Here is a 24626-nt window from a genome sequence, read left to right as displayed (position 1 = left end):
AGACACATGTTTCCTCAATTTAGAAGTTTTATTTTGACTTTTAAATGTTTTTTTAATTTGGAAAAAAAATCTGCGATGTAGTGAAGCCGCAATAAACGAAACGCGAAGTAGCGAGGGATCACTGTAGATGTTCCCTATGGGTGATGAGTGGTGTATGTCAGAGGCAGATCAACACATATTGATTTTCTAATTACCTTAAATCCATCTTGTGCAATTGGTGTCGATGTCAAATGTCAAATTAGCATATTAATCATTTCATTTGGACCTGTGGCGAGAAAGCATAGCGCACAGAGTCTCAAACACTCTTTGTATATAAAATATAATAGGTGGAGCCTCGAAAACTCGAACAGGCTAACTGTATTTTTTTTTGCCACAATGATCTACTTCAGTTGCCTTGGGCTGTGTTACCCAGAGTGCTCATCTAAATTTTATGATACTCGAAATAATACATACTTGAATGTGAAGCCCTATCATCACCTTGACTGAGTATGAAGACAGCAAAGCCTAGATCACATATTGCAATACTGTACAGTACTGATGGGAAAATGAAGCTTCAAATGTGTTTCATGAACCGGTTGTATTTTTTGACTGATCTAGATGCCACTATTCAACACTGGGCTAAAAGCAAACCCACTTGGCAGTTTTGAAACCTTTTTATATAAACCAACACTCCCATCTAGAGGAGTTAAACAATACACACCTGGTTCATGAAACAAATTTGAAGCTTCATTTTCCCTTCATTATTCTACAGTGATTTTTATCTACTTATACACCGTATTTTCCGCACTATAAGGCGCACCTAAAAACCTCCAATTTTCTCAAAAGCTGACAGTGCGCCTTTTAATCAGGTGCGCCTTATATATGGACCAATATTGAGCAACTACAGCAGGCGTGTCCAAAGTCCGGCCCGCGGGCCAAATGTATATATCTTATATATGGACAAAGTTTTAAAATGCGCCATTCAATGAAGTTGCGCCTTATAATCCGGTGCGCCTTATAGTGCGGAAAATACGGTAGTCATGTTGAGCAGCATAAATTTGACAATTAATAAATCCAATAAATAAAATACAGCATTGGTTTAGTTGCTTACACTTGTACTATACACTTAAAGTGAGACGTGTGACACCTTCGACCACTCATATTTCCACAAATGATTCTTTCTAACTTATGCCGCCCACAATCAAATGGCCTATTCTTGGATAATGGCTGTAATTCACTGACAATTTGTGACTTTGTTTGCGACTGAATAGAAATAATCCCGGCTGGTTAGCGTGGCCCTGCTAGCTTGTTAATGTTGTATCATACATGAGTTCAAAGTCCTTGCTGTTTGCTTTGCCTTCTTTTTTGTCTCTTGGCCAACCCTTGGAGGTGCACAATGGCAACACTGCAGTGAGGGTGTTTGAAATGGAGGAGGACTTTAAGTGGTGAGAGAATCACAGAACACGATTAACACCACAGGGTTTATTTTTAATGTTAAGACCGCCTACAAACTGCGCTTGGACACTAATCAGCGAGTTTGAACCAGTGCACCATTGTTATCTTTTATTTTTTGCTGCTCAGTCAACATTAGTTTGTACTGTAGGAATAAGAATTTGAACAATGGCAGTCCACCTATGCATAAACACTCCTAGCATGCAAAAACAATAAGTCAATAGATACTGAGTAGATTTTAGTATTTTATAATACAACCCAATCACAACTTCACAAGAATATATCGTAAGATTTCGTATGATCATTTAAAATTGATGCCAAATGTGCATTTGGGTTGACAACATTTCGGATCATTTTTTTTTTTATAATTAACAATTTCCTTATTTGTAAAACATCTAACATCTCATCTGGCTATAATTTCCTTTTCACTCAATTCTTTTTTCTAGGCTTGTGCGTGTACAGTGAGAACATTCTCTAATAAAGACTTCTGAGTCACCCACCACTCATTACCAGGTTATGAGTGACAATCACCAAAGAGAATGGTTTAATTAGACCTGAGGCATGCTGTTAATTGTGACGCATTGATTTTTTTCCCCTGAGACTGGTTCATGTTATTGAAATCCATCTGAAAATATAGCACACTGAAAATGTCACTTCAAAAGTTACGGCCACAAACAAATCAATGCCGGTGAAACAATTCCTTTGCGGATAACAACCATTTTTTATTATCATATATACTATATAAAAATGGTTGATGTAAAAATTATGAAATAAACACTTTCAGTGTGACTACAGAGAGATAGCTACATGACAGGTTATTGCTCTAAGGAAGGGGGTTGACAAGTCTTCTTCCCTGTTGCTAAAGCAACAAGTAATGTCATTTCCATTTCCAGATATGAAACTGGGAGGGCAGGAGAGAAAACACAGCCACTGTATGTTCTCCAGCCAACATCTCCACCTGTTCTTCATCTGCTCAGTCTCTCATAAAATGAACACCAAGCGGAGGCAGCTGGAGAGTTGCAAATTAAAATCACATTTATGCTACCGTTAATATCAACTTTCCCAATTTGGAAGTGGATTGTACGTCTATTTTTATTGAGCTCACTTTGATGAAACAATGAAACCTTTCACTCATTTATAGCGTTGGAAATGCATGCCTACTCACTTGGTTACGCTTCATAGCCACTGGAGTGTGTCATTAACTCTGGGTGATGATGCTAAAGTTTCCCGCAGTCCTTCTTTGGTTCTCATGTGAGATGGTGCTAATTAGACCTCGGGAATATTTTAATTGCTGAGAAAAAAAAGACACCGATTTTGTTGTTGTTGTGATGTTAAGTCTTTGTACACAGCGCGGCAAGTGATGAGGGATGTATTAAATTGGGGACGGTAACTAATTATTTGACAAAGGATTTTATTTGTATTTTGCTATCTACCACATTGGATGTGGTCACCGTAACAGTCATAAAAAGAGTGAGTTAAAAAGGCCTTCGGAAATGATACGCGTCCAAAAAACAACAAAGCTCAAGCTGTCAAATGCTAATGGACTAGCAGCATCTGTCACAATAATACTTTTTTAGTTCCAATTGAAACAAAATAGAAAAAAGGCAAGTGAATTCTCTACACTTTTGTATAGTGTTTGTATTTTTTGTAGCCCCAAAACTATTTTCCGTTTGATTTTTAAATAAAAAAATATGGAATTTCCACCTCACAGTCATAATCAAATACGTCCTGTTTTCGCCCACCAGACACCCTTCAGAAAATCAAACAATCCAAAGACCTCAAACCATATCATGAAAATATCACAGACCGCCTCTGAGGTCTCACTGATATTCTGGATATTTACCAAGCAATAGAAATACCAAGAGCCGTCTGTCAACATTCAAAATTGAGAGAAGAATTGAGTAGGATTTGAAGATAACCTTCCTGAACCTCACTATTCATCCATGCTACTGTCGTGAGTCGATTGAGTGGGGTGGGGGGAGGAGGGGGGAGAGTAACACACCCGCTGAGCGCCAAGGAGCGAGTCGAACGAAGGAATTGATAGGCACTATTTTGATTAGCCTGAGGAAAAGCCAACTCATCTACAGAGGTCAGTCTTGCTGTGAGGCAGGAAGTGCACGGCGAGGTTCTTGCCTTGCTTTTGTGATGTTTGAAATCAGAGAGCAGCACGTCACACCACTTCGCAGTTCACCAACATTTCCAACCGAGGCCCTTTCCGCTGTGACTAATGTCTTTGCTCCCTTTTTTTTTTTTTTAAAAGTTCTTTTGGACAATTATTTTTTTTCAATATTTGCTTCACAGCCATCTTGATCAACACTTACCTCCAAAAATCATTACGACTATCAACGCTTATGTTCCTTGTCAGATTTTTCGAGACATACTTTCTTGTATTTTTCCCGATGGGCAACGACTGCTGAGTGACTGAATCTGATGTTATTTTAGTCATTATCATCATTAGGCAAATTGCCGATGGGATGATGGTGATGGTGGGGGGTGGGCACTGAGTGTGGGCGTGTTGTGCTGTGGAGAGACTCAAATGACTGTTTCATGCTCGGAGGGTAAATTAAGGTAAATCACTCTTCTTCTACAATTTCGAATTTAGAGTCACTAAATATAATTACATTATCCAAGATGGACTCCCAGTACCACACCAGTTTCTGCTCACTCGGGAATGTCAAATTATTATTTTTTATTTCAATTTTAAAATGATTTACATTGTTTTTGTAGGGGAGCTGTTCCAGTAGTTGCCACTCAATATCACATGCGGCCACATCGCCGCTTCACAGCAGCACAGCGTGCTCGATGCTTAATGAGCTGTGTCCGATTTCATCCAGCATTTTCAATTAGAGCACAAGAGTTGGGTTCGGTTTGTGTCTGACTAAAGGGGTGCCCTTTTTGCTCTCGCTTGTTGCAGTGCAAGAATGCAACACTTTTGATTGCTATTGCATCATAGTAACTACTGGAGCACTTTTAGAATGATCGACCTTTGCAACCAATTTATTCTGGAACTCTTGAACGAGTATATCACAGCTGGTCTACAAAATTTTGTGAAATTCTACAGAAAGCGCTGATACAGATTATATTTTAAAATTCCCAGAAAAATAAAAAAATATGCAAAAGTCAATTGTCTGGGTTGGCATCTTGGGGGGGTCTAAGCATATTTTAGGGGTACAGGCTATCACGACCCCATTAATCACAAAAAATGAGGTTCCACTGTAGATTATCAAGATGATTTGAACTTTCTTCTGCACTATTATTATTACCAAAAACGTTTATCTATCTATTGGTTTTCACATCGATTTTAGGACGAGATTTTAGTGGTGTGGCTTTGAGGTGAATTCAATGGGCTGTTAATTACCTGTCGGATAAACGTTGAAGAGCTGAGCATGACATGTCAGCCTTGTCTCGCGATGGTCAGAAGGAAAGTGGAGGATAAGAAGGCTGATGTGGACGATTGAGAAGCGCAGTTGGGGGAAACAGACTGCAGTATCTGTTGCCTTGCCAACCGAGCCCCTCAGAGTGCGAGGGTTAAATGTAAACGATTCTCTCCCGGTACAAATATAGGTTGCCATCTGTTTTCTTGACACTTCCTTTGTTACAAATTCTCAAACATGCAAATAATGAATGTGTAGGTGTTTTCATTAGAACCCTCCATTGGAAGTTAATATGATTTTTTTAATATGAAAGTGATGAGTGGGCGTATTCATTCTTGAAATGAAAAAACATAATCAGCCTTGTTTCAATTCTTCTATTTGGAGGATTTTTGTTGAATTGAAGTGTTCAGGTGGAGCTGCTAAAGTTCTATGGTCCGTTTAAAAAAAAAAAATTCTGACACGTAAGAGATGCAAAGGCAAGCGGAAAGCAAAGTTGTTGCTTAGAAACGGTAAGAAATTAGCCAAAGTTTTTCTAAACCATCTGATCTAATCTCCCGGAGCGATGTGTGTGCGTGCATGTGTGTGCCTGTGTGTGTTATGGAGGGTGGGGTTGGCAGACTCAAGTTTAGCAGAGGTGGTTACTAGGCAACTGTTTTGTTTTCAGATTTAAATAAAGCTTGGTTTTTTTCGGCGTCCTTACTGTCATTAATTTCTTTGAGGGACTGTTAACTTGCTCTCAGTGTGTGACGCAAAAGAACTGTTGCATCAATTTAATTAATAGGAGTTGCTGTCACCTGACGCTACCCAATCAATTGTCTCAAAGTTTTATTTTAACTGCAGTGGTGCCTTCAGATATGATTTAATCCGTGACCATAACTCGTACGTTTGTATTTGTATCTCAAATCGTTGTACTCCACTGAAATAAATGAAAACGCCATTGATCTGTGCGCTCACATGCAGACACACAGACCTGATCCCTATTATAGAAAGCCTTTCATTTCATTTTGAGTTCTAATTGGCTATGTGAGAGGAGTTTAATCAAGGGCTTTGGAGAGGTTTTTTACAGATGTAGAAGTCATGTTTTATCACCGTGCCTAATTGAAGGTTTCCACTCTAGACAACATGACACCCCACATCATCCAATGCCTATATGCTCATACATGTGTGTTTGCAAGGAAGACGTCCCACTGCCTCAACTGCAGGGGATGCTCATTTGCAGGAACACCCCCCCCCCCACGATCGCTCAGTGCTGCACATAACGTCAACCTGGTCAACTACTTATAGCTGTCATTATGGGGGTTGTGTGACATTTTAATTGAATATGCACCTGCCTTACTGAACTTGACAAGATTTACTGACAAACAGTATCAACTAGCAGTTTTAAAACACAGGACTCAATTAAAGGAGGCAAATTGCATTACACAGATATTTTAAGTAGCCCGATCAGAGGCTTCAAGTCTATTTCAATACACTGGCATTTTATATTTCGAGATTCACATTTTTTCTTTCAGGTTTAGCCACGCCCTTCACGCCAAAGTCGGGTCATTCTATTGTGAAACTCGAAAAAAAGATTTGAACCTGGAAAAAAAGATCAGAATCTGAAAAAAACAAGAGTTGAACCTGAAAAAAAGAGATGTGAATCTGAAAATATAAAACATGCAAATAAAACTAAAGACCTCAAATCTTGAATACATGGTGAAACCTGAAAATAAATATATGAGCCAAAACATTTACCAAAGTGAACCAAAAACTATTTTCAACTCGAAAAAACTTTAATTCAAGTATTTTTTCTTTTTTTTTTTCAAGTGTCAAGCTCAACACGTTTATTTTCAATTTCAAGTTTTATTTTTTCTAGTATGAGTTTTTGAAGTACAAAACCTTTGACCCCACTCTACCTCATATACATATATGCCTGCAGCTACAGACATGCCCATGGAAAGAGATACACTTGCATTCAGTACATAAACCGTGAATATACAAATATATATAGACAGTATAGTACATAAACCGAGATCTGTTCTTTCTTTACTATATATTTTGGACATAATTCAGCTCATAAGAAATTTTTGGAAAAAAAACATGCATCTTTTCTACAGTTAGACTGCGCTATCTGCCGTTCAAAAGTTGAAACCGCATCCCTAAAAAAAAAAAAAAAAAAAAAAAAAAAAAAGAAGGTATTGCTCATTCATTTGCGTACATGCAAACAATTTATGAATGGCTTTGAAATGTTCATTGGCAACGTTATAGAATTTACATTTGTAATTTGTATTCAAAACATCGGACACCACGCATGCGCGTTACTCAATCGTTGGGTGGGGCTAAGAAATGACGTAACACCAGTCGTTGGTGTCATAAGCATGTGGTTATTCCGAACGACTTCCGTGTTGATAAGCGTACTTGGGTGCAGAGGAGTAACCCGAACAATGGTAAGGCATTTCAACCCAATGCAATCGATTTATCTATTATTACGCCATTAAAGCGATTTATTTACCCACCATTATCAATGCGCTTGCAACGTTGGGTGACCTGTGCTACTATTTTTAAAACGCGGTGCAACGAGAAATAGGTCCGAGCTCGGTACAATATTTCTAGTGCGTGTTTTGTTGTGTATGCATCGATAGCAAATAATGGCTTAGTTATTTCTCAAATGTGCTCTTTTGTCATGCATTATTAACTCTAGTCTGTTGGATTTGTGCCATTAGCTTCTTATGCTAAATGGCGCTGCAGTGTACTACTGTACACAGCATCTTTATACAGCTTGACCTTTACCCCTTATATGCTTTCTCACCTTTATGCAGTGTGCACAAGTGAACGACTGGCAAAATGCCAAGTCCATCTATGAGTTCTCTGCCAAGGATATCGATGGCAATGAGGTGTCTCTTGAAAAATACAGGTGAGATGTCGTTGTGCATGACTCAATGTATTGCAGAGTTCCCCAATCATTTCTTGCGACATAAGTACAAGTACATGCTTTAGTGGTGGCTGATTGAGGGTACTTGAACGCATCACTACTATTGTGTTTACATTATACTTGTCAGAAAAAGAAAAAACAAACAATATTTTGTTATTTGCCCAGCAGCTACAGTAAATGATAGTTTCATATTAGGAACACATTTCAGTATTACCATTGCAATTTTAAAATCGTAGCAACTATTCCTGACTTGCCCGTTGGCTGTATGTTTCTGTGACAGGGGTAATGTTTGCATCATTGTAAATGTGGCCTCCAAATGAGGAAAGACCCGCGTAAACTATACTCAGCTTGCGGAAATGCACGCTTCCCTGGCTGAGAAGGGTTTACGCATCCTTGGCTTCCCTTGTAACCAGTTTGGAGGGCAGGTAACTACCACTAGCGCTTTTGATATATAACATTAACACAATAACGGATAAGTTTTGAAAAATTGTTTCTTCCTGGTGATGGTTTACAGGAGCCTGGAACTGATGCGGAGATTAAAGAGTTTGCCAAAGGTTTCAATGCAAACTTTGACCTCTTCAGTAAAATTGATGTGAACGGAGACAACGCTCACCCTCTTTGGAAATGGATGAAAGCACAGCCGAAGGGAAAGGGAACCTTTGGAAAGTATGTTTTCCATCATGAATGTATCCATCATAAATAGTGCAAACTATTTATTTTTCTATTTCATTGCTAGAAATACAAAACTGATCTGTTTTTCTCTCCCAATGTTTTCACAGTAACATCAAATGGAACTTCACTAAGGTAATTTGTAATATTTTGGTAATATTATTGTTCCTGGGCTTTTTTCCCTGCACACTAATCAGACACATTTTAATTCCTTGACAGTTTCTTATAAACAAAGAGGGACAAGTGGTGAAACGGTACGGTCCAACAGACGATCCTAGCGTAGGTGACACTGTTTTGCATTTGTTCAATCCACAATTTCTATTTATTCATCTTCTGAACAGCTTATCAATTTATATTTTTCATTTGCAGGTGGTGGAGAAGGATCTGCCTACGTACCTGTAATAACAGCGAATGTCTTCGATCACAAACGGATCTCCCATATGGACTTGAGGGTTATTTGGTGTGCGGATGTGTGGACCAATGATGTCCTGTCTGTGAACCCGATTATTGGGACGGACAGGTCTGATGACTCGGCGTGCAGCTACCTCCAGACGTTCTGCTACACCACCTTACAAGACCATATGAATAAAGATTCCTGAGTGATCTTGCAGCAAAAACAGCCATTCCTTTCTTATGTAATCATTGGTTTTGTGTATATTCGTTATGCTGCTTGTCTAAAGCCAAAGATGTTATAGTTCGCTCACGTTCCCAAACTACTGAGAATAGCTTCACTGAAAGCAAAAGCGGTTTCTAGATTGAAATTGAATTGACCAATTTTGCTTTGCATTCACTTGCTTGTGAGAATCATAAGGTCTCGGCCGTTAATGTTTAGATTTATCTGTATCCACCAGGTAGAAATTATATTTGTCTGCTGTACTTGCATAATTATCAGTATTACTTTACAGAGAATTAAATGTCAATAAAAGATGAATTATGTTTTGCTGCACAGTTATTGCGTCAGTCTCAAGAATTTCATAAGTACAAATGGTGGAAATGATCCAATTACCATTGACCTATAACAATTTATCTGTCGGGCATTGTTGTATGTTTTTATTTTCTCCATTTAAAAACGGTTTCATCCTTAAATTTGTTGTATTTATGTATATGTTGTTCAAAGAAAGTTGAGAGACTAAGTGCAGCAGCGAGCAGACGCAACTGAGCTTGCGCAATTACTCAGAAAAAGTAGCGCACAATTCAGAAGATTATTGCCAAGTGCTTGCGCGTTCTCTGCACGCGTCCAATGTTTTCGGACACTTATTTTGCGCTTTGATTTGGCATAATTTGATATATTTAATATTTTTGTGTAATAACACAAACTTGATCTCATCGGAATTATAGCTCTCAAACGGTGGGCAACGATTGCAAAACCAACAAACGGAGATTTTACATAAAAGTAACAAAGATGGCACTGGGAGCAACAAAAGTTGACTAAAAAATGACATATCTGAAAAATCACTAATGATACAGTTGGATATTATGTTCCAAGTCTCATTTTTTAATTTTAACATTCTGCTTTTATTTATATGCGGCGGTTCTCGTGTTAGCATGAAATGATGACGTCGAGATTTGACTGAAGCTGGATTTGTAACGTTACTGTGCGTGGACGAGCATCCGTCGCGAATCCAGTGACGCGTGGCGAGGTGGCTGCACAATAATGTCACTTTATTTCTCTTACTGGCTACCAGTTCCGTTTTATTTAACCACCATTGTGAAAGTTATGTGGGCTGCGGTGCCGTGGTGGTAATGTGACGCTTTCTCCGACCGCCGCATCCGGCTCGGTTGTCGTCATGGAGCTGGACCAAGTGACTGCGGAAACTAGCCGGGGAAATGAGGAGGAAGCTGGGCTCAGTCTGCATCTGGACCTCGCAGACACAGGTGGGAATTTATGCATTTCACGTGTTTGCAAAGACTTCCCATCCATCATACATTTCCCCGTATGTGGTAGTCAATTCGCCATTTTGAAGTGCAGTAATATTTAGTGAGGAAAGGTTTATTCCATTTTTGACATTGCGAAGGGTTATCAATATTTGTGAAATAAATTTGCTGAGATTTCATATGGTTATATTATTATTATCATTATTATTATTATTATTATTATCATGTGAAGACACTGATCATGTTAATGATTTCCGAATCAATATCACCCTAACCTGTTAGATGTCCCCATAATACACCCCTTCAAATGTTTTGCATTAAATATATTCATATTAAGAAGCTCAGTAGTACTACCTGAAGAAAATGCTTTCCAAGTGGCTCACATTGATGCTATGACTAATTTATAAACCACTGTAACATTATGTACAGGCTGACAAATAATATATAATGACTATAAAAAATAAAACTGCACACATCTGGGAAAAAATGTATTGCACTTGAGTTAAATAAAAAAATCTTATTCTTATAAACAAGCAGTTTTTCAAGATAAAATACACATCTATACTATCTATCTCCAAAGTTAAACACAACTAAATGGCTTTTAAGAAGCTGTTGAAATGAATAACACATTAGATTGTTAGATAAAGGCGTATCATAAGTTCACGCACAGCTGGTGTTCTGTTACAAAATGGCCCAATAGGCTTGTTTAGGATGCTTTCATCCAACACTTGAATAAAACTGCTGGAGGGTAAAAGAAGTCGACGGAATGGGTATGTACTGGAATTGTTTATGTGAATACATGCACATGAAACCGATTCTCGACACCGATCCCTAGTGGATTTAATTCCTCAGCCTCTCCTCATCTTTGCATATCTATTTTTCCCTCCTCCCTGTCAGATCTTACATAATGCGACATGGAATTATTAGAACATAAACCACACACACTAATCCCTCGTTGCTATCGCTTCAAAGAACCGCTGCAGATATTCAAGCAAAAAAAAAAAAATAAAAAATTCAGAGTATGCGTGGCAGGTTTATGATGTTTAGGTGCAATCATAAATTCCGAGTTACATCAGAGTGTATTAAATGTGGAGTGTTAATGTGTGAACCTGCATAACACTGCATAAAATTAGCATCAATTTACCGGATTATTCTTCTTGTGCATGATGCCAAAATGGATTTAAAAACTACAGCAACAGGATGTACAATATTCCCTCCATTGATCCAGAAGACTCCTATAGTAAGAACATTTATTATAACGCTCAAGTCCCTAATATTTGGTTTTACAATGTTCAGTTTTCAAACGAGCCAATAGGAAATGGCTTGAAACTTGTGTTTTGCTTACACCTCATGACATAAAATTCTTTCTTAACCCCAATCCTCCGTATGGATGCGTGTGTCTACCAAATCTTAATCCTCATTGTTATGCTTGACAGGCTTTGTCTCGGGATTAAGACGCAGGTTTGGACGTCTGGGCGCATTGCTTTACATAGACTTGTACCTTCCCATACTTCAATTGGCTCACAAAATACATGTTGAGACATTTGCAAATAAAAGTTTTATGTGCTTGTTTTATTTGACACTTGATGGGTAGATGGATAGCTAGCTAGCTAAATAGCTCATAGTTAGATACTTTATTGATCCCGGGGGGAAATTCAGTTTTCCAGCAAGACAAACTGATGATACAAGTGCAAACGTAATAGCACAATTGCATAATTTGAATAAAATAAATTTTTTGTATTGTTTGTATTTACATATTAAAAGATTAAAAAGATTAAAGATTAAAGTCCCAATGATCGTCACACACACACACATGGGTGTGGTGAAATTTGTCCTCTGCATTTAACCCATCCCCGTGTGATTTTAATCCATCCCCTGGGGGAGGGGAGCAGTGAGCAGCAGCGGTGCCGCGCTCGGGAATCAGTTGGTGATCTAACCCCCCAATTCCAACCCTTAATGCTGAGTGCCAAGCAGGGAGGCAATGGGTCCCATTTTTATAGTCTTTGGTATGACCCGGCCGGGGTTTGAACCCACAACCTTCCAGTCTCAGGGCGGACACTCTACCACTAGGCCACTGAGCTGGGTCCACGAAAGAGAAGTTGATGTTTTTTGTCAATGTGCTATCAAGCCTCAGAGATGAAGTGACATCTGCTACAAATGCTTTGCGTGCCTTAAAAGTTCATTATCCCTACTTTGTACTTAATCTTCGCCCTGGCATGGCCTGAAAAAAAATGACATGACCATGCAAGCCAAGCAGTTTGTTCGACGTAGATAGTCATTTCGTTTCCCTTCGACTTCCTCCACTGCTGCTTTATCTTGCCATGCAAGCCAAGTAAGCAACGAGTCATCTTATTAGCTGAACAAACGTCTCGGAGTCCTCGTGTCTGGTTGGTTAGCAATGTGATCTTCAGACGTCAGCCAATGGTGACACTAAGATTAAGGAGGAAGTCAATCCAATAGAGTGTTTTCCTTCTCAGGACCAACGTGGTTCTTGTAAGAATAGAAATCCTATAGAGTGTCAACTGCTCTGGTCTGATTCCTTTTTCATTGCTTTTCTGTTTGGCGAACATCAAACCTAAACTCGTTTGCTGGTGAGTTGAGTCATAATTTGCTATGAATTAGGTTGCTAAAGTTTTATTTCTGCATACTAGGGCGGAAACAATTCGAGTAATTCAAATAATTCGATTATAAAAAGGCATCAATTAATTTTTCCTCTGGCTCGATGATTCGTTGTGCAGTAAAGAATACATAGTGTCTTTATTTTCTAAAGAAAACGGCAAAAGCATGTTTTATCCGATTACTCAATTAATCGATGTAAAAAAAAAAAAAAAAAACGCTAATTACTCGAATACAAGAATAATCGATAGCTGCACCTGTATTGAATACATACCAATATTTGTAACAATGATTTTGACTGTAGGAAATTAATTAGTACAGGCAGGTGGTATATTGATTAAAAAAATCTTAATTCTGTAAAGGCATTTCGGACAATCAATGTTCAGCACCATTGACCTCACAAAAATTCCTACGACAGATCAAACTTGTTTTTATTCCTGTTGTCCATTTTGGCAGCCAAATCCTTTTGTCCCTTTGTGTACTTTTATCGGCGGGCCTTTGAAAGTAGTAGTGCGATGATATTTGTCATGTACAAACCGAGTTGGGAAGCAGGTGAATAAATATTGAACTCGACTATGTTACCAGTTACATCTGGACAAATAGATGCCGCCTGATTCTACAAACAATTATCACATTAACATTTGCCCTTGTATTTTCCCTTCTGTCCGTGTAGATCCAGCCAAAAAGTGTCAAGCAGAGGTGAGTGTTCCACCTCCTGTCCGTATAGGCAAAAGTCTGAAATGACTAGACGTCTATGTTTTGATACAGATGCCGTCCCCATTTGGAGCAGGCCAAGCTCACGAGAAGAAAATCGGCCACAGGAGAGTCGATGCCTCAGGAGAGACAACGTACAAGAAGGTTGCCATTTTTATCCTTCTGTTTGCATTTCGTTCCGTGGAACTATTCAACATTTTTTTTCATGCCGCCCCCAGACCTCCTCCTCCGCCTTAAAAGGAGCCATCCAACTGGGTATTGGCTATACGGTTGGCAATCTCAGCTCCAAGCCCGAGAGAGACGTGCTCATGCAAGACTTCTATGTGGTGGAAAGTATCTTCTTCCCCAGGTGGCTTTTTTCACGAATGCCACAGGAAACATTTTAGCGAGCGCAGTGTCTAATCCACTTTTGTTTTCGTCGCAGCGAGGGCAGCAACCTTACACCGGCCCACCACTTTCTAGACTTCAGGTTTAAAACCTACGCCCCCGTGGCTTTCCGCTACTTCAGGGAACTGTTTGGAATCCGGCCAGATGACTACCTGGTAATGTTTTTTTGGGTGAAGTCGAAAAAAGAATGAATTTGTACCATTTTAACAAGTAAAAGAATCGATTTGAAAAATTGAAAATCGAGGTGTTCCAAAACTTTTGAGCAGGCGTTTTAATTTGTTGCACGGCAAAGCATCAAAACAGCATTTTTAATCATCACCGCTTCAAGCACCAATTAACAAGGCTTGAACTCATCATTTAATCCACTTCACAGATCTGCACAATTTTCTTTCACGCGCTTGATAAACTTCAAGATAGCAATGTAATCGCTCTCACTCGATCATGAGCTAAATATAATTTTGATTTGTGGGAACTTTAAGTTATCAAATAAAACACCCATGCACATTTGCATACATGTGCAGACACACGCTGCACAAGTCTTTAAGCTCATGCGGTCTCGTTGTGCCAGAGGAAGATTAGCAGACTAATGCTCCCTTTTTTTAAACTCAACCAGGAGCAATACACTTTCTGTCCTTTGCATTTGCTCGCTCAATTTTAATAAAGCTGCCAAAATGTTAAATCCTGCTTAAAAAAAAGAAAATAAATCAAGGTGTGTCCTTGCTTCAGTTTTACATTACATTTCTGCTTCTTTCCAGTATTCCCTTTGTAATGAGCCACTGATTGAGTTGACCAATCCAGGAGCGAGCGGCTCCATTTTCTACGTAACACGCGATGATGAGTTCATTATCAAAACTGTCCAACACAAGGAGGCAGAGTTTCTACAAAAACTTCTTCCTGGCTACTACATGGTAAGTCCCACGTCAACACACTCAGTTGCCATTGGTTACCAAATGTAGCCATTCCTAAGTGAGCTGCATCAAGTTGTGTGTCGGAGAGGTTGGACCTAGCTAAGTACTCCTTAACAGACTTAGCAGAACCGCAGCATGAGCTAAGACCTCGTGAATGTGTCACGCTGTCCGGCAGGTGCAAGGAAACAAATGTTCTCAAATGTTACCTTAAAGCCCAATCATACTTTTTGTGATTAGTGTATGTCATGTACACAAATACAGATTTTTGATTTTTTTTTTTAATTTCTACATTTTCACTGCCCTCCCCAGAACTTGAACCAGAACCCTCGGACATTGCTGCCAAAGTTCTTTGGCCTCTATTGTGTCCAGTGCGGGGGTAAAAACATCCGACTTGTTGTGATGAACAATATTCTACCGCGCTCTGTACGCATGCACCTTAAATTCGACTTGAAGGGCTCCACTTATAAGAGGCGAGCGTCGAAAAAAGAGCGGGAGAAAACCAAACCCACTTTTAAAGATCTGGACTTCCTGAGTGACGTTCCCGAGGGTCTCAGTCTGGACCAGGACACGTACAATGCTTTGGTCAAAACCCTACAAAGAGACTGTCTGGTAAGACTTTTGCGTCCTTCTCAGAAAATAAAGAAACATCCAAACTTCTTCAACTTATTCTTTTCATGTCAGGTGCTGGAGAGTTTCAAGATAATGGACTACAGTTTGCTCCTCGGAGTCCATAACAAGACACAAGCACAGAGAGAACGTCAGTCCCAAGGTTCGCCAGCAGGTGGCGTGGATGAAATGCGGCCTGCTGCTCAGAGAGCTCTGTACTCCACTGCAATTGAGTCTATACAGGGAGGGTCCACATGCAGGGAAACTCTCGATCATGATGACACGTAGGTCTCACAAAAAGCTTATCTACACACACACATGCACACACACACACACTGAATGATAACTTCCCCCTCTGTTGCAGAATGGGTGGTATTCCAGCCGTGGGAGTCAAAGGAGAGAACCTCCTCCTGTTCGTCGGCATCATCGACATTCTGCAGTCCTATCGGTATAAGTCGCGCATTTTAATGATTCATTTACTATTGATGCCGAAAGACAGTCACTTTGAGACATTGTGTGAATTTCAATAACGTTATAGGACATTGTGTTTTAGATGTCAGTCATTTTGGAAAGCCCTTGACTCTTTCTAATGAACTAAATCACATTTTAGTACCTTTTTTTATTGCCAAGTTTGGTGAACAGTGACCCCCTGCCTATTGACTGATTTTTATTTTTTTTCTGAGACCCATCGTCAGATTTTTGCTGGGGGGGTTTTTCTGCTCATTCTGTAATACCCTAAGATGCCACAAGATGGTGCCAAAGTATAGGTCAAAAAGGCAAGCAGTAAATGCTGTCAAAAAAAATTCTTCAAGGTAAGCTTCGCCTGGGTTGTTAGTGGAAGTTACAGGGAGTTACAGTTTTTGTGTTTCCTGAAATGCCTTAAGTTGTCACAAGATGGCGCCAAAACACTGTTTAAATATGAAAGTAGTGCGAACTGTAATAAGACTTCGGCTGCCATTAAAATTACACGTCAGGAATTTCAATCAATCTTGTCTACATTGCACATTACAAATAGATGAGAGCTAACGAAATCAACCCAGCCCTGTACAACCTGTAATAAAATCTAAAGTGTGACTTTTAGCACTTTGCTTCACATAAGTTGGCAATCAATGCTTTGGATAAATCGAGAGAGTTGACCTAAATTATTCAATTATCTTCCAGCTTGATTAAGAAATTGGAGCACTCCTGGAAGTCTCTCATCCACGATGGGGTGAGTAGATTTCCGTCTCACGTAGCACTCAAACAAATCAAGCTAATAAAACTGCAACTGCCTCATTTCTTTTAGTATGTCTTTTATGCAGTACACATAAAATACCGATCTGATATCAGTCGTTTGTTTCCCTAACGATCCTCAGGACACAGTATCCGTTCACAGGCCGGGTTTCTACGCCGAGCGCTTCTACAAATTTTGTAGCGCCGTCGTCTTCAGGAAGAGCTGCTGTGAGTTTGAAAAAAATAAAAAATAGCTGCATTGAGCTTTAATAACTACGATGATTTCTTTTCGCAGCATTAAGACCATCTCCTTCAAAGAGAGGTCGAGGAACTCTCGCCATGTTAAGATCCGGGTCGGCCGGCCAGCGTCCGTCGCAAAACGACGAGAGGCAGGAAAACCTGGAGAGCCTGCGAGGACCTCACAGCTTCCTCATGCTGGAGGACAGTGGTAGGACATGTTCAACATATGTTTTCGGTGCAGTCTCATATAAATCCAAAAATAATCTCTGAGCAACTTGACAGCCATCACGAGTCGTAAAACTAAAAAGATTAAGCGCTCTTTTTTTTTTTTATTGCTTTGTATTTGCATTGTTTCATTCTGAACTTTGGCACGCCAACTTTAAATCCTCCCCACTTGAGTGTTCCATTTTCTGTTTAAATGGGATAAAGTCAACCTTTATTGATCTTCTGGAGAAAGAACAGCTCAGCAGCAGCAAGCAGCAGTGCCAACAAAATAAAGTACAGGCAAAACTTTCCCAAACTAAAAATGCACTCTTAGGATGCTTATGCCTCAGCCGTTTTAATCACCTTTTTATTTTTTTTCCCTTAATATTTATACAATTGTAGGTTTTTGGATGTTCTTCATGTAGTTTTTATCCCAAAACGTTCACAGCTCAATGCTCATAAATTCCACCTTGTCAGTTGTGTAACCAGACAGACTACATGCTTGCTGGGCACACTGGAACATTGCAAGCTTTCCAAATTTTACCCCGTCTGTATAAATTCCAGAGCTGTCATCGGCCGTTCTGCAATCGCTCTTAAGAATCTAAGCCGGAGGAATAAAAAAACTGCCCTGTGCTTGTGTCGCTCTGCTAAGCTGGGTCAAAATGACCCATCAGTGCTTCTCAAAAAAAGCTTTTAGGTTCCTCATCATAATCATATCCTGTTCTGTTTGCCAATTAGGGAGAGAGCCGCCTTGCACGCCTCCCTCTTTTGAAGACGCCACCACGGCATCAATCGCCACCACGCTCTCCTCGAACAACTCCTTACCCACCACCACCCCCTTCGATACACCCGAGCACCCGCGCTGCAGGAAACAAATGCTCTCACCCAATATGGCCAAGTGAGGAAAAAAAAACAATTAAAAAAATTAGCAATCATTAATATTCTTGTTGTATAATTTTAGGCTCCACAAAAAGATTGTTGACGTTCATGAGAAGAGACAGGAGACCATAACGGTAGAGGTTGAGCTCAGGTACACACCGTTTTTATAGGTGATAACATCAAGAGGTGTCGAGTGATGAAAAATGATATCCATTTTTTTTGTGTACAGTAAAATTCCATCCAGCACTGAGCTGACACAGAAGACCGAAGCGAGCTCGCCAGCTGACAATCAGCCCAGCTTCATTCCTCCTCCTTCCACTGCGCATTACTCGTCTACGCTTCCTCCCACCTTCCTGTCCTCCTCCGCCACTGCTCAATCAGCTTGCCAGTCCTCCTCCACACTTTCCTCTTCCATCCGCCCCTCCACCGAAGCACTCACCTCCCCCCTCACACGCGCGGCGACCCCTCGCACGCAAGCTACACGTTCCGCACTGCAGCCGTCCTCGGCGTTTACCCCCATCCGTCCCGCGTCCCCTCACGCCTCCATGCAAAGTTCGTCTCCCCACCACCCTGCAGGCAAACCAATGAGCAATCAGCTGTCCGTCTCCAGCAGCCACAACTCACTGGATGGGGAGGTGCAGGTTTCTGATATCTACTTTGTAAGTCCTTTTGTACTTCTGTCATTTTGTTCGACTTGACGGTATTGAAGAAAATCCCACTTCACAAAGAGTTGAAAATGGAAGCAGTGATTTTTGGCACTCGAGATCAGAAGTCACTAAAATGGTCTGGCATCAACCAAACCGCTTCTAAAAATTACACGGAAGGGCAATATTGTGTTTGGAGACTGCTGGTCTAGTTGCCAAATTTTTCTTCCTTTTGTTCATTGTTATTGTCTCGCCGCTGAAATGGAGTGAAAATCCATCTTTGCTTCTTTTGCTCTGCTGGGTCTCCTTGCAGTGGCTCAGTCAGGACAGCGTGATAGAGTTATGATGGTGAGAAGGAAGGAGAGCTTGCGTTACGGTGTGCACGCACTTAAGGGGAGTTTCTCAAGCATGAGGCTGCCTCTGCTGCCAGCGCTTGTCGTTTTGAACGTGTCAGCAAAAAAAAAGGGGGAAAAAAGGCTCCTTTACTTGCATGATGTATGTCAACCTGCATTCATGCACCTGAGCAACCATCACCATCATTCGTACAGATTTTATCCATTTCATTTTTTTTCTTTTATAATTCTACATCGATTTTTCTGTGTACGTGTGAATCCATTCATCTATTTGTCCATCAGTATGCAGATGGAAGATATTGGGTGTACTCTCCCGTTCTTGGCCGTCGTAAGCTAAACTCTAGCTCGAGTTACACCGTAAGTCACCAGCATGATAGTTTGAGTTCTGGACTGATCGTGCGTAGCTGCACACGACTGTAGGAGAGAAGCTCGCAGATTTATTTGTGGCTCTTCAGAAGTTGTCAAATGTTCTGAAGGAATTGTAAATTCTCTCTTCTGAAGGGCCGCGATCTTGCGACATTTCAGTTATGCCTTGTTAAGAGTTTTATGTTGTGTTTGTATTAGCTTCTTTAGAGATGTAGTGGCTTTTAAGCACGTCTGAGCGGACCAAGCTTATTAGCAGCAACTGAATCTTCTGCCCCAAAGTGAACAAGTCACATCATAATTAAAGCTGCACATGAGAAGTTGGCTTCACACACATCTGTAATAATTCATAAATCTACTACTACTGAAGAAAAATAAAAAGTGTGAGGTGATCATTAAAAAAATTATTTGCAGCTTTAAATGAAACTGTGACAAGGAATATCTTTGCTTTTTAAGGCTTTTTGTCATCTCTCATTTCCTTCATGACTGTCCTCCTCCTTTCTCTTATTGCTGCCCTCTGCTGGTCAAATTTGGTAACGTCAGACTCAGGACGACCAGAGCTGTGTGCATTCTCCTCATTCCAGCTCTGAGGATGACTCATGAGGAACGTCAGACAGTAAGTGTACATCATCCATCCATCCATCCATCCATCCATCCATCCATCCATCCATCCATCCATCCATCCATCCACTACGCTTCTCAAGATTTCCTGATTATCGCCTCCTTTACTCCATTTGTCTTTCAGTCGCTCAGAGAGGAGCAGCGAGAAACAAGAAGAGTGTGACACGAGCTCGCAAGTTGTCGATCGAATTGATACAGCTGATGCTGAGAACTTAGGTTGCATGTGGAATTTTGTAACTGATTCAGATCGACCTTAAAAGCATTTAGTCCAAATTATGCTCATACTGTACATAAAGGCAAATACATACTCAGTCATTCATAGAAATACATATATAAAAACAAAATACAAAAGTAAGAAGAGAAAATTCTCAGAGATGAAATTCCAGACAATTTAGAGTGGTGCAAATAATTATACTGATCAATATGCTGGCTATGCAATATGGACTATTTATTTTTTTAGCAACATAAACATGCTGGATGTTTTGGTTATTTATTGCACTTTATTATTGCACTTTTAAAAAAAGATATCGTTTTTCAATCAACACCTATTGTATTTTTATTTTATTTTGTCATAACTGTTGTAGACAGATATTGTCGCAATGTCTACTGGTCCAATGTCAAACATGCCTTATTGACTGTCACATTTCGATCTGCAATATTATGTGAAAAAGATTTTTCTAGTTTTCAATGAAAGCATGATATAGATGGCGAATATCCTTTGACAAAGTGTTAAGTCAAACACTTTTGTGAATGTGTGCACACCAATAAAAAAATGGCCAATTTAAAAAAAAAAAAACATACCTGCATGGAGCATTGGCCAGCATTGAAGAGTCCTTCCGATGAGATGACGCTGATATTCGGCTTGCCTCTGTGGCTGATGTCGCTCCAGTCTTCACCAACCCCAAACATTTGTTCTCCTCACATCCGGAATTTCCAAACGATCCCAGCGAACAACAATCCAAAATTAATCCAATCCTGGGGCTGATGGACAGTGTTAACTAGTATGCACTTGCATTTGAAAGTAAGGACAGTTCTGTTGGTGGTGAAGGTATAAAAAAGAAAAAAAAAACGTGCAGGTTTATTTTCCCAAACGAACAAATAACTCATAAAAACCCCAAAACACTGATAGGCGTTTGACACAGTCGATAATTGTTGGCTTCGTGTCAAGCCCTACATGTTCAAGACAACCTCGGGTTTTATTATAGGCTTCCTAGGACAATGCATGACAATGCATGAGAGTCTCTCTTGTGGCATGGAGGTAAATTACATCAACCCAAAACTAATGCAAAAGGACAAAAAAAAAAAAGGCTCATACATCCTGGTTTTCAGATGTCATGGGAAAAAAAATGTTAACAAATGTTTGTTAATTGTACATTTATGTAAGTCTATGTATGGTTCCATACGTATAAATATCTTGACAGAAATTGTAACTGTGCAGTTCTCTATTGAAGTTATGTTAATTTTTTATTATCTATCATTATTTACTTTTGTTCCTTTCCTGCACACACACTGAATATACAGAGAATGTAGTGAATAAAGAGCATGTAAATATACTTAAAATAATGCATTCTTTTGTAACGAACAACAAGAGCAAGCTAATGTCTATTCGAATTTTTTTCATTGCCTCACCCAATGAAAATCTATGAGAATCAATAATAAAATCAAGCAATAAGTATTGATAATGGAATTCTTTTCACCTCCCATAACAATCCACAGAAGGTATGTTTGTGTGTGTATTTGAGAGCTTGAGAGGAGACAAAAGTCGAGAGCGAGCAAGCAGGCTCAGATCCAGGGTACCTTTCTAAATATCTTTGAGTGGAGGACCAAGGCTCACCTACGCAGAATGCCTTCCCTCACCTCTCCTTGCCTCCTCTTCAGTCATCTCCAGCTATTCTCAGAGAGTGTGAAGCTAACTTGGCATAAAAACCTGCAGTCGGATGTGATCTTCTACTTCTGTACGTTCACATTTTGCTTGGCAAAGTGGGCAAGAGTTGTGCTTGCGTGCCAGAAGAGAGTCACACACATAGTCCTCAAAACTCTGTCAGTGTCTTACGGCACTGTTTATCTCTGGCAGGATGAAGAAAACAGCACCATTGATTTCTAATCCTAATCCCCCTCTACCAGCCTGCTGCTATTGATCATCTATCCATCCATTAATGAAATAGGAGTGAAGGGCCGATGAAGGACAAACCCAACATGTCGGTGCGCGTCTTTTGTCTGCAGCCAAGCGTCCCCTGTCACCTCCACATTTGGCGCCGAGGAGAATACATGCAGGCGTTCACTTTGGATGAGGATTACCATCTGAGCCGCTTTGCCTGAATATTGAACGGCCATGATATGGATGAATGCGCTAAACATACAGAGGCGCACTCATGTACATCCACAGGATTCAATTTCACTTCCAAAACAACGTGACGGTATGTTGTGTGATAATAAGTGATTTCCTCCTCGATGGTGATTGCATAGCATTTCAGGATCATTTTCTCAACAACCCGATCCTAAAACAACACGAGTGAAGCTGTGCAGATAGAAGGTAATTGTGTCTAATAATGTGTGCTCACTCTCAGTGGTCTGTGTCTTGCTGTGATTGGTTTAAATTCACCATGAGCGCTTCAGGCACACATTTAAGGATTCAGCATGGTCAGCATCAAGATGAGGTAAAGTATCTGCATGCTATCTGCATTGAGGGTGGGGATACAGTAATAATTGATTGGGTAGAAAAAGCCTTACTGTAGTTAGCCTTTAAAAAAATTAAAAAAATTCTAAACATGATCATTTTTATATATTTTTTTAAAAAGCCTTACATTTTTTTTTTTACTATTACATTCTTTCATCTCAAAGAATCATTATAAAGGACATAATGCTATTTAAAATGCAATATTATTTTAGTTTAGTTCCCAATTAACTTTACCCACCGTTGGCCACTAGCCATGGGGAGAGACACCAAAAATGAGATCATTGATTTTCTCCATGGGGGTTTCTGATCCGTCATGCTGCTAAGCTTTGGAACACTGCAGGGCATCGTGCATCATCTCATTTTTCAGAGCCATCACCTCCTCTCCTGAAAACTTCCACGCTTCCTTGACCTGTCACCTCATGAGACACAAAGCATTATTTGGATAGCAGACAATGGGCTGACAAACTTGCCCAACTTCAACCAAACATTTTTTACTCTCAAAACCTCTGTCGCTGAAGTTGGCAAGTAAAACGCTGCATTTATGCAGGTAGTTGGTGGAGGTCAAAACAGAGGTAGAACCAGAGTAAATATTGGAATTGCGTGGCCGGGAGCATGACTCCCAATTAATGCTAATGTTGCTACTCTCCTACGAATGTGTAAACAGGCCAGATGCTTTGCTCACAACTGCCAAGCACATGAGGTGATAATGTGTCAATGTTATGTTTGCACATTTTTCCGCAGCAAGCTGGTTGACTTACAACAGTGTTAAAAAAAAGCCACAGCTAACAAAACTAACCACTATCAGTTTATTTTACGACTACTTTTCCTTTCCAAGATGAAAAAAATTAAAATCCATGTAGAATATGTCAGATTGAAGACCAACATGGTGTCAAACTGTTTTAAAACCATTAGTCTGTGTCAGTACGAAAAAGAGCTTGTGAGGAAACACCTGCTGTTGATGTTGGAGATCCCAAGCTGCCGTCTGCACTGTTTGCCCAACGACTTGTAGGATTAATGTTAATCGCTGCGCTATTCCTTTCGGGATCCGTGAGCAAACAATCACGGAGGCCCACTTTTCACAAGCTTCATTGTTTCACCGGTGACATCTTCAAATCACATGCGCGTTGTAAACTTAATTTTAATCTGTCACGTGAGGCTGAAAATAATCAAACTCGACAAAAACACCTTTTGATATGATGTATTTACATGTCATCAGTTTCAACGTCCATCCATCCATCCATCCATCCATCCATCCATCCATCCATCCATCCATCCATCCATCCATCCATCCATCCATCCATCCATCCATCCATCCATTTTTATGCTTCCCTGGCAAAAATGATAACATCAACAACAAGAACTTAAAAATGCACACCACTGCAAAAAAAGACAAAAAAGAAAAACACCCCGCCGGGGTTGTTTTTCTCCAAGTGGGTAATAATGACTGCAGCAGAAGAAGTCATTATGAGCAGGCTAATGCGTGTCAGATGCTACCTGTCCAAAACGGCAGCAGCAGGGGAGGGCGAGAAAAGACTTGTGTGCCCGGCCAGCATAATGAGAGAGACACACGGCCTGCCGTGCCGGACAGCTGCGTGCTAACGTGCATCCTCAGCCTCCCTCCTTGCCCGCTGTAGTGTTTCTTGGCGGTAGTTTTCGAGAAATACACACACAGCTTTGTCAGGGTTGCCGTGGGAATGCCTGCGGCATTGTGTCCGTCTTTGAGGGTGCTGCCTTTAATCCTGAAACAAATCTCGACTTTGTGTTGTGTGTCTGCGGCCGTGTGCTAGCGAGCGTGCCCGTGTACAAAACTCAATCTCACAGCCATTAAGTTACGGCTGGCTGTGCAGCAAAGACGCCCCGCTGCCACTCCCACATGGAAGAGCAGGCAGGATTAGCCGGATCCATACGAGCCCTAATCTGGGGACAAAAACCCCACAATGGC

General features: G+C 40.3%; 2 protein-coding genes across 7 annotated transcripts; both read left to right on the top strand.

The window, feature by feature from the left end:
- Positions 1-7076: 7076 nt before the first annotated feature.
- LOC119137346 (phospholipid hydroperoxide glutathione peroxidase-like) lies at positions 7077-9331 on the top strand. The gene is made up of 7 exons (XM_037276599.1): positions 7077-7231; positions 7604-7698; positions 7997-8141; positions 8231-8382; positions 8496-8520; positions 8605-8664; positions 8755-9331. Exons 1-7 carry the CDS (start codon positions 7163-7165, stop codon positions 8785-8787), a joined length of 579 nt encoding a protein of 192 aa, XP_037132494.1. The 5' UTR covers positions 7077-7162; the 3' UTR covers positions 8788-9331.
- A 578-nt stretch (positions 9332-9909) lies between these two features.
- Positions 9910-21313, top strand: LOC119137376 (phosphatidylinositol 4-phosphate 5-kinase type-1 gamma-like). 6 transcript variants are annotated; one of them, XM_037276642.1, is made up of 18 exons: positions 9910-10260; positions 13550-13575; positions 13645-13734; positions 13809-13939; positions 14015-14132; positions 14733-14885; positions 15195-15494; positions 15567-15775; positions 15856-15939; positions 16653-16701; positions 16847-16931; positions 16999-17151; positions 17886-18045; positions 18109-18177; positions 18256-18685; positions 19306-19380; positions 19930-20002; positions 20132-21313. In XM_037276642.1, exons 1-17 carry the CDS (start codon positions 10173-10175, stop codon positions 19987-19989), a joined length of 2280 nt encoding a protein of 759 aa, XP_037132537.1. In that variant the 5' UTR covers positions 9910-10172; the 3' UTR covers positions 19990-20002; positions 20132-21313. The 6 variants fall into 6 exon arrangements, 3 of the variants coding, with proteins under 3 accessions (XP_037132537.1, XP_037132540.1, XP_037132539.1); XR_005100902.1 differs by lacking the exon at positions 19306-19380 and adding an exon at positions 18984-19018 and having other exon boundaries at positions 9911-10260; XR_005100901.1 differs by having other exon boundaries at positions 19306-20002.
- Positions 21314-24626: the final 3313 nt, after the last annotated feature.

Source organism: Syngnathus acus, chromosome 17 (genome assembly GCF_901709675.1).
Source record: "Syngnathus acus chromosome 17, fSynAcu1.2, whole genome shotgun sequence".
Classification (NCBI taxonomy): Eukaryota; Metazoa; Chordata; class Actinopteri; order Syngnathiformes; family Syngnathidae; genus Syngnathus; species Syngnathus acus.
This window is presented reverse-complemented; position numbering and strand designations above follow the sequence as displayed.

Excerpts from the sequence above, each read along its gene's own strand:
- LOC119137376 (XM_037276642.1), top strand. The coding sequence starts at position 10,173 with ATGGAGCTGGACCAAGTGACTGCGGAAACTAGCCGGGGAAATGAGGAG. Across the intron at positions 14,886-15,194 it reads TTCTTCCTGGCTACTACATG|AACTTGAACCAGAACCCTCG; the intron begins GTAAGTCCCACG and ends TGCCCTCCCCAG. Across the intron at positions 17,152-17,885 it reads CCTCATGCTGGAGGACAGTG|GGAGAGAGCCGCCTTGCACG; the intron begins GTAGGACATGTT and ends TTTGCCAATTAG.